This window comes from Conger conger, chromosome 2 (genome assembly GCF_963514075.1).
Source record: "Conger conger chromosome 2, fConCon1.1, whole genome shotgun sequence".
Classification (NCBI taxonomy): Eukaryota; Metazoa; Chordata; class Actinopteri; order Anguilliformes; family Congridae; genus Conger; species Conger conger.
Window position 1 is genome coordinate 9,670,292 of NC_083761.1, and position 10,097 is coordinate 9,680,388.

At 44.5% G+C, this 10,097-nt stretch overlaps 2 protein-coding genes across 3 annotated transcripts; one reads left to right on the forward strand and one right to left on the reverse strand.

Annotated features, from left to right (window-relative positions):
* Positions 1 to 926: 926 nt before the first annotated feature.
* taf5 (TAF5 RNA polymerase II, TATA box binding protein (TBP)-associated factor) lies at positions 927 to 7,200 on the forward strand. Its single transcript, XM_061230360.1, has 11 exons — positions 927 to 1,733; positions 2,092 to 2,317; positions 2,430 to 2,745; positions 3,155 to 3,318; positions 3,489 to 3,624; positions 3,829 to 3,949; positions 4,283 to 4,412; positions 4,883 to 5,047; positions 5,563 to 5,740; positions 5,853 to 6,030; positions 6,390 to 7,200. The coding sequence occupies exons 1-11, from the start codon at positions 1,310 to 1,312 to the stop codon at positions 6,602 to 6,604; spliced, it is 2,253 nt and encodes a 750-aa protein (XP_061086344.1). The 5' UTR covers positions 927 to 1,309; the 3' UTR covers positions 6,605 to 7,200.
* atp5md (ATP synthase membrane subunit k) lies at positions 6,950 to 10,023 on the reverse strand. Of its 2 annotated transcripts, none has more exons than XM_061230363.1 (4): positions 9,946 to 10,023; positions 8,624 to 8,720; positions 8,383 to 8,482; positions 6,950 to 7,199 (listed from the first exon to the last, which is right to left on the reverse strand). In XM_061230363.1, exons 2-3 carry the CDS (start codon positions 8,705 to 8,707, stop codon positions 8,390 to 8,392), a joined length of 177 nt encoding a protein of 58 aa, XP_061086347.1. In that variant the 5' UTR covers positions 8,708 to 8,720; positions 9,946 to 10,023; the 3' UTR covers positions 6,950 to 7,199; positions 8,383 to 8,389. The 2 variants fall into 2 exon arrangements, with proteins under 2 accessions (XP_061086347.1, XP_061086348.1); XM_061230364.1 differs by lacking the exon at positions 9,946 to 10,023 and adding an exon at positions 9,893 to 9,932.
* Positions 10,024 to 10,097: the final 74 nt, after the last annotated feature.

Genomic DNA, 10,097 nt, shown 5'->3' on the forward strand with positions numbered 1-10,097 from the left:
CATAAAGGAAACAAATTGAACCGTACATTTAGAAATGACCGACACGATCAGACTGCTCACCTTGCCAGAAGAAAAATCAAATGAAAGCTGCAAAATCACATCAAATAGAACAATGAAACTTTTCTCTCTTGCCGAGAAAAAGCCAAAGCAAAATGAACTTAACCTCTGTACTAAACTGCAAATAAATTCAATCATGGATTAATTTATTTGTTAAAATGACACTTTACAGAAGTGATAAGTATAATTCAGTAAATTAAAATGGAGTAAAAACACACTGTGATACTCACTCCATGATAAAATCTGGAACAAAATAAAATACTGAGACAGATACTGCCCTGGCTCATCTGTGATGGAAATGTGAAAAAGCAAAATGAATAAATACATACATTTCACGTGACAAAAGCGCCACCTACTGGTGAAACGTGGAAAAGCGTCAATTCCACGCCATCTCGTCTTCACAATAGATATTTGCTACCTTCAGATGAAATACACACAAAGATACAAAGCACAAAATATAGCGGACGGAAATGGTATTTGTGCTTAAATCAAATGTCATGGCGCATGTAAACAGAAACAGAAAAGATCGCAGGATCATATGCCACAATTACAATGCACCTGCACCATCAACATATCCAGATAAAGCAAATGAATGGTCCATATAAGGACGGAATTATTGTTTGGAAATTTGCAACATAAATTTGCACACTCAAAATCTCTCAATTTCCCACCTTCAGTGGACATTAAAAATGACAAGACGCATGCTAGCCTGAACCCTTCCACATGTTTTTGGCTAGAAGGTTAAATAGAGGTTAAACATTGAGGTTACATACATTTCTAACATCGGACTTTATAAAAGTGCAAGCAAGCAACAATTTTCAAGGACCGGACAGTTTTGAGAGGTACACCAGCCAAGAGGAAGTCAGCAATCTAGACCAATCAGATCAGAGCTTGGAGGACATTGTGAAGAACGGACAGATCTTCCTTTGTGACCTGCAATTGTGCAATTGTCTGGGTCGTCTCAATCAAGTTATTCAAAATATTGCCATCTTTTATTCCCGAAATACCGCTGGTGAATAAATAACCAAAAACGTCACCTTTCAAAACTGGGGCTAAAACGTTTCGCCTTGTTTTGAAAAGTATTCTGAATTTGCTTCAGACTCCCGTATGACAACACTGTGTTCCATGTCCCGCCTATATCACAGTAATGACCAATGAAAACACAGGGACATCTCTGATATACCAATAGTTACGCGAGCTTCAACGCGGTTCCTGGACCCTTACCTAGCTAGCTGTGAGTCGCGTTTGGGAAATGGCGGCGGTGCAAGATGGGTCGATCGAACCGGAGAATGAAAAAGAAATGAAAACAGAACCGTTGAACGATGCAGCAGGAAATCACGCTGCCTCGGTTGGCGGTGTTCTTTCCACGTCTCCGGTCGCATCATCGGTCGGAACCCCGAAAACGAACACGGGGTCCGATGAACAGCAGACCTTGATTGCTGTATTGCAGTTTCTGAAGAGGAACAAGTTGATCGAATCTGTCGATATTCTGCGCCGTGAAGCTGGCATTTTGGAAGATATAGACGACTCCCAGGGTTCGGAAGCAACGGGAACAGGATCAGGTAGTGGTGGGAATGCAGGTGTTGAGGGTAGGGATGCAACATCCTCTCTTTTCAACCGCGTGTCAGTGGCCACCACCGCCCCTTCAATCATTGCAACTCCGGCGCCAGCGAAAGGTAAGGTAGCTAGCTTGTTAGCGTGCTATTAAATTCAGACACTTCAGTCCTAGCTACCATTAGTACTGTTAATGTGGACAAAGTATATGGAGGGTTATGCTATTTTTGAATATCGCGAGCTAGTTCAAACGAATTGGCTAACGGTATGCTGGGAACTTTTTTCAATGGGAAACTCAGTTTGCAAGGCCGCAATGATGCACGTTTAAGCTTTGTATTGGACTAACTGAACTGTGTCTTGCAAGAAGGCAGTGGCGTACGCTGCATGTACAGTGTTAGTGTTAGCTAGCTGTTTATATTCTTTGTCAGACAGACACGCGTGCGTGTGTGTTGGTGTTTACAGTGTGATGTACGTCCGTAGGTGGAGAGGACCAACCCGACGTAAACGTCGTCCTATCGGCGTACAGCCAGCAGGGGGACCCGGTTCTTTACCCGGTTTATTATAATGGGCTGAAGAACTTCATTGAGTCGGTGTTGGACTGTCACCGAGCCGAACTCTCCCAAGTGTTCTACCCTCTCTTTGTGCATATGTATTTGGAGCTCGTGTACAACAACCACGAAAACGAAGCGAAAGCATTTTTCGATAAGTAAGTTTGTCAGCTGCTGTTACAGTTTTCACAATCTTACCCAGATTTGGTTGTTGAGTTTCAGTCAGGGGAACATCTACACTGTATTCACCGTGCCTCTTTCTCCTTAAAGATTCAGCGGAGACCAGGAGTGTTACTACCAGGACGATTTGCGCGTGCTGTCGGGGCTGAGCAAAAAGGAGCACATGAAGGGGAACGAGACGCTGCTGGACTTCCGCACCAGCAAGTTCGTGCTCCGCATCTCCCGGGACTCCTACCAGCTGCTGAAGAGGCACCTGCAGGAGCGGCAGAACAACCAGATCTGGAACATCATCCAGGAGCACCTCTACATCGACATCTTCGATGGCATGCCGCGGAGCAAGAGCCAGATCGACAGCATGTCGGGAAGTCTGGCGGGGGAGGCGAAGCGCGAGGCCAACAAGGCAAAGGTCCTCTGGCTTTCTCTCCTTTCACAGAGGGCGCGTGCATGTCTAAAAAATGACTCTGTGCTGCCCTTGTTGCTTAGACACTGTGTTCCCTGTAGTTTCTGAATGAAGACTTGGGGCTTGTTTCACAAAGCAGGATTACTGAGTTAGCTGGATAACTGCACTGAGTAGAAAGCCCAGAACCCTCCCAGAGAAAGAACATGGGCTAAAGTAAAAAAGAGCTGTTTTGGTTTTTTCACCCAGAGCAATCATCCAGGTCACTCTGTAATCCTGCTTGGCGAAATACCCCCTTGACCTAAACTCTATGGCAGTGTTGACTGATAGGCATGTAAATGCTGCAGCTGATATGTCTTTGGACTGCTGACTGTATTTTGTCTGCACTGTGTGCTGACGGTGGGAATCATGGCGACAGGTGTTCTACGGGCTGCTGAAGGAGCCTGAGATCGAGGTGCCCCTTGACGATGAGGACGAGGAGGCAGAAAATGAAGAAGGCAAGCCCAAGAAGAAGAAACCTAAGAAGGACAGCATGGGCTCAAAGAGCAAAAAACAGGACCCAAACGCCCCCCAGCCGAACAGGTACCTGTGGAGCCCGTACATGCACACGTTTCTAATTAAGGAAAATGTTGATTACATTTAGAGACCGAACATAACCAGCTGTTCACGCTGGACCACTGAATGCAAGTACATTGCCCAAGCAGTGTGATGAGATGTTTAGAAGGTAAACAGAGTATTAATGTGTCTTGTAGAATCCCTCTCCCAGAGCTGAAGGACTCCGACAAGCTAGACAAAATTATGAACATGAAGGAGGCCACAAAAAGGATTCGTTTGGGTCCTGAGACGCTGCCGTCCATCTGCTTCTACTCCTTCCTCAACGCATACCAGGTGAGAGAGAGGTCCTCATCACTTCCTCTCCATTAACTAACCAGAGATTTGCCGAATAAGTACTGTATACAGTTAACACTGGCCAGAGCGCAACATTTTCGGAGTATTTGAACACTGATGTGTGTTGACCAGCAATACAGCAAAACTGTCCCGTGCTGGGTGTTTTAGTGGAGGATGTGAGCTGGTATCATCTCCTGGTTTCAGGGTTTGACAGCCGTGGACTTCACCGACGACTCCAGTCTGATTGCAGGAGGTTTTGCGGACTCCACAGTACGCGTGTGGAGTGTAACGCCCAAGAAGCTACGCGGAGTCAAATCGGCAGCTGGTAAGCAATGCTTAGGGTGGTCCTTATCAGTCTTCTGGTCCATAATAGTTACATGATTTGTTATGATGGGTACATCTTGACTGAAAATGGTAATATTTTAGAAGGTGTACCATTGAAATTGGCAAGTTAGAGATGAGCTGATTCAATATTTTTTTGTCTGAGGATAATGTAGTGGTGTTTTGAAACATAGCTTTGCTCAACTATTCCGTAACTTTTCCTATGCTGATTTCCTTGAATGCAGATGAGGCAATTCATTTGTCATGGCTTGGTCATGGTCATGATGTCATGGCCATGATTTCAGCCAGGTTGTAACGGGCGTTGCCTCTGTTTCAGATCTGAGTCTGATAGATAAAGAGTCGGACGATGTGCTGGAGAGGATAATGGATGAAAAGACAGCTAGCGAGTCCAAGATCTTGTATGGACACAGCGGTCCTGTGTACGGCATAAGCTTCAGCCCCGACAGGTGAGGCATCGGTCACTTACATTCCGTAGCTGTGATTGGCCCAATTATCACAAGCTCAGGAGGTAAGGGGCAAGGGTGGTTGTCTGGCGGTCAGAAGGTCGAAGGTTTGGTCCCCCATCCTGGGTGAGTTGAAGTGTCCTTGAGCCAGACACCTAACCCCCAATTGCTCCTGACAAGCTAATTGGTACCTCGCATGGCAGCCTATTGCCATTGGTTGAGGTGTGTGTGTGCGCGTGTGTGTGTGTGAATGGGTGAATGAGAAGCATAAATTGTAAAGCGCTGTGGATGAATGCACTATATAAATGCAGTCAATTTACCATTTTGCCTCATTGTTTTACATTCACATTCATCATGTAGATGCACCGTACTGTAAAACAGTGAGCCGTAGTATACGGACCAAACTGTAAGTAGGCGCCTGGTGCTGTGGAAACCAATGAATTCTAAAGCTGTTCTCCCTTGTTGTTTTTCAGGAACTACCTGCTGTCATGCTCGGAGGACGGCACTGTCAGACTGTGGAGTCTGCAGACCTTCACGTGTCTGGTTGGGTACAAAGGCCACAATTACCCAGTGTGGGACACTCAGTTTTCTCCATATGGATACTATTTCATATCTGGGGGTCACGACAGAGTCGCTCGGTAAGAATGCAGTATGACTCAGACTCAAAATCAAAGAATAGATTGATATAGCCATTCCTCCAGATTATTATCATCTAAACCCGACCAATCCAGATCCGGGAAATCTACCATCCACTAGGTCGGGTGCACATCCGAGGGCCGATCCGTTTCAGGATTTTGTGCCAACTTCTGGTCCTAATTATTCAATCATATCTTATCTGACATGTAGGAGTGTAAGTGTATCCTAGTAACATTACTGTGCTCAAGTACAGGCTTGAATCAGGGTAATTTTATAGAGCTTTCAGCTAATTTAAAAATAAGCCAATTGGTTGGAACAAAAACCAGTACGCAGACCGGCCCTCAAAGACCGGCATTGTGCATCCCTGCTCTAGGTTTTCATTCAGCAGCTAGAGATCTCATTGAGCTGCAGATTAGTAGAATCAAGTATGTAAATTAGGGTTAGAACCTACAGGACTGTAGATCTCCAGGAACAGACTTCTGAAGAAGTGACCATGGCGTGTTATGTTCCCTGTAAGGCTTTGGGCAACAGATCACTATCAGCCGCTGCGCATGTTTGCGGGCCACCTCGCTGACATCACCTGCACCCGCTTCCACCCCAACTCCAATTATGTGGCCACCGGATCGGCAGACCGCACCATTAGGATGTGGGACATCTTGAACGGGAACTGCGTCCGAATCTTCACAGGGCACAAGGTACGTCTGCGACTAGCTCTGGGGTGGAGGGGAGCTGCAGAAGAAGCGGTCGCCATGGTAGCAGTCTCACATTGCGTCTCCATGGTAACGTCACAAATGGTTTTATTTCTAGGGGCCAATTCATTCCCTGGCCTTCTCGCCGAACGGGAAGTTCCTGGCGTCCGGAGCCACAGACGGCAGGGTGCTGCTGTGGGACATCGGTCACGGCTTGATGATCGGAGAGCTGAAGGGCCACACGGACACGGTCTACGCCCTGAAGTTCAGCAGAGATGGAGAAATCCTGGCCTCAGGTCTGACTCTTGGTGCCTTCCTTTGGCGTAACTGCCGTGGAGTTATTCATCATTTTGGACTAGAAATGTACAATTGGATCGGGTTGGTTCAGAGTAGAAGCTGACACGAAAACCATCTCAATCATTTATCTGATCAGACATTGATAAAACTGAGGTATAGCTACAGGCTGCACTGTGGTCTGATATCCGAGCCAAACCAGCATTGGTGTAATCGGCCGTTTATAAAATTAAACCAGAGCTGGTCTGAAGACCAGCATACCAACTGGTCCTCCAGGAATGGAATAGTACATTGTTCATTGGGTCAGAGTTACCCATTTCTTTACTGTTGCTAATGCTAACACCGCCTCCTTTGCCTGCAGCTTCCATGGATAACACGGTGCGGCTGTGGGACTCGGTGAAAGCGTTCGATGACATCGAGACGGATGACTTCACCGCAGCCACAGGCCACATCCACCTGCCCGAGAACTCGCAGGAGCTGCTCCTGGGAGCGTACATGACCAAATCCACGCCCGTCATCCACCTGCACTTCACACGCAGAAATCTGCTCTTGGCAGCAGGAGCGTACAACCCTTAGCAGCATTCGTTTTAAACAAGATTTCCTTGTTCCAGAGTACGTGCATTGTACGTTCGTCATCCTAAACGCAGAATTCAAAATGATGTAGACTGCAGTTTGCTTGTTAGATGGCATGTATTATCTTTATTGTTGGATTACCTCTGTTGTTGAGATGAGACTTGCCCCAGTAGTGAAAAATAAGGAAATGTTTAAACAAAGGTTGTTGGGGGCTAAATGTGCAAAAACTAAATGTTTGTCAATTTGAACAGATGAGACCCTTGTCATTCAGATGCCATTGCTTACCGAATCCAGCTAGCTGTTCTGTCTAGTTGACAATTGGCTGTGGTCCTATGCATCGAGTGGCACTTTAAATGAAAAAGATTTTTTTATTTTATTGTTATACAGTCACTGCCAGGATCAGTTTCCTCAATTATGCCCACATATGTATAGTCTTTTATACAATTACATAGTGTAAATAAAAACATGTTTTCTATGCATCATTGTACATCTATGTATGTTTATTTTATGACCCAACTTGAGTTGAAAGGTTGCCATCTTCATAAAGAATTCCGGCTGGGTACCACTTCTATACAGCACAGCGCAGACAGGAATCCCTCTGGAAAAAGTGACTCAATCAGTGGAGGGAAAAAAATTAAGACAAAATAGTTTTTGACTGGGTATCAAGGACCGCATCAGCCACAGCATATAGAACAGGGATTATCAACCCTGGCCATCAAATTCAAATCCAGCCATGGTTTTATTTTCTCCCAGGTAATTAATACTACCGCTTGGCCAGACTGTATGAACACCTGACTCCCAGGGAAAGGGAGGGTAGAAAACCAGCAGTTCTCAGCCCTTGAAGACTGGGGTTGCTAATACCGGATACAGAACACATATTATCTCTGGTATTAAAGGGTGCAATAGGTAAGATACAACTTACAAAATATTTGTAAATCCCTTTCCATCATTGAAAAAGGCTCACTGACATGACTCACTGTGCCTGTGTTTATAGTCCTTAAATATGAGTTTCAAAATATGCAGTTGATGGGCCGGCACTGTACAATAATTGAAGCCAATTGGTTGAAAATTGGTTCCAGTTGCTACAACCAATGGCGTTTCAATGTCAGTGTCCACAGAGAAGGGGTGGGATAAAGTGTTGTGGTTTGAGCGTGTTTGTTGCCGCAATTTCTCTCTTGACCGAAGTCCGAAATTACCTACTGTACCTTTAACTAGTCTTCGCCAACATAAATTTGCTGTGTTCAGAGTGGCCACTTTCACCAGAAGTGAATGGTAGTTTTTATCCTGAGGAATGCGGTTTATGATTGTAGTTGCTTATTGACCATCTCAGACACAAAACACTTTGATGCGAATTGGACCAATATTTATAGAGAAAACGACAAACGACTGCAAAATGCCCCTGTGTTCGGAAAACCGTTAGCTCACAATGGAACAAACACCGGCTAGCAACAGCTTTCCTACCACAATGTCACAGTGGAGCACTATAACCATGTCCCTGTATGCTGAAATGTGACTTGAACCTAGTTATGAAAATGGAAGGAATTATACGAACCAAAGCTGATCTGAAAGTAATTTTAGTTATTGGTCATGAAAGTTACGCTGTTCGGAACATGGTGAGTTTAAGTTACAACCATTCCAGAAGTGTATGAATCACCCTTAAAATTCTAGGCCAATACACATCTAAACAAGCATCTCTCAATGAACTGAATGGAAAATTAAAATCTGGATTCTACCCAAGCACCACATTGCTGCACATGCATCAACATTAAACCAATACTCACCACAAAATTAACTACTAGATGTAATTGCCTTCTGCTTCTTGGGTTTCAGTTTAAATATCAGGAAAATCCCAGCAAGCGTTGCATACGTAGCCAACACACACTGGGGAGGGGATGAGGACACAACAGATATGTTAATTTCCCTTAGAGAAAATGCAGAGGTTTGCAAAATGCAAAACAATATAACTGTCATGCAATTAACATTACCATTACCATTGAAAATGTAATTCTGAAAGGGACTTACATTCCTTCTTCCTGTAATGGAGTACGCATTGAAGTACTTTGCAATACCAGTGAACTGGTGCTGACCTGCGTCGTGTCCTGCCATGCTTTATCTGGTCCTATAATAAAAACATTTTTTGAAATCATAATACTACGAATAACAGTACGCCAGCAACTCATGTGTAATATACAGCAAAGCGGACAATCAAAAAATGTACATGTACACAATAGATAAATCATAGCTACACAGCCTAGCTAGTTTGGCAAGTAATTATGAGCTAGGACTACGTCAGATTGATTGTGTTTATAGTAAGCGAAAGCACACCTTTCAGCGACAGATGAACTAATCTTATGCAACTAGTTCTGAGAAAGGGCCTAGCTAGCTGACCTATTTCTTATATTACGAACAAAGGGCCAGATTTGCGTACACGAAGCTCGCAGCGCAAAATGCGGTCTTGATTTCTTGCTCTAGGGGTTGAAATAGCGCGATACTTGTTGCAAAGATTATTGCATCTTGGAAGCCTAGATCTGCGTTTCGGTCTTGTGCCTCGCTTTACGCCTGCTCTATAGAGGCGGAGACATTTCACGCACAATTCGACCCTCGTTAATTGAGTGAACTTCAGTAAATTCAACGGAATAGATAATCAGCCACGTTTATAATGTGCCCGCCCTATATTTGCGGGATCCACCATTAAATATATATATATGCATTAAGGACATAAGCGCATCGTATGGTGACTCGCCTAGATCACACACATAATGCGGTTCTAGGCCCGTGCGCCAGTTAGATACATGAATGCATGCTTCTTGGGCAGAAAGAGTCATGTGTACGCCTGAAGAGTGGGGCAAAAGTCTTAGCAAATCTTAGCAAAAGGGAAATCAACCCTTACGTGTCAGAGCGAAAGGAAAAATTTAAGATGTTTTATGCAACCGGGCACTGGCCCTTAATCTTAATCACGCTCCTCTACGGCTAATTGTTCTATGTGCTAATAGTTAGCAAGATAAGATAGCAAGTCAGTTCGAGTTATTTTGCAACAAACTGTAGATGGCAAATATACAGTTCGCCAAAGCTAGAATTTTGTCAAAAGTACTAGCATTGCTATGAAAGAAAGTTGGCTAAATTGGTGATAGCAAGGTTATGGTTAGCTGTCAAGCTGAGCTCGCTTCTACTTTTAGCTAGCAAGCTGCTAGTCAAGGCTAGTATCCGTAGTAAAATCTCGAGCCGTCAGAACAGCTGCAATACCTGAGCTGGAATTATTGGTGTACAAACAATTGAGCATAAATACTTTACCACTATGCCACAATCTCACGTTACCAGTTCAATGTCGAGCTGCAATTGCTTACCTTTCAAACTCGATCCCACTGTATGAACGGGTGCCCTTCAGAAACGGATGAGAAGGAAAATAAAAAGAGGAAATCCCGCCTACCCGGTCCAAAACACACGCCATTTACTGATATAGCCCAATCTCATAGGTCAATGCATTGCTACCCCGAAT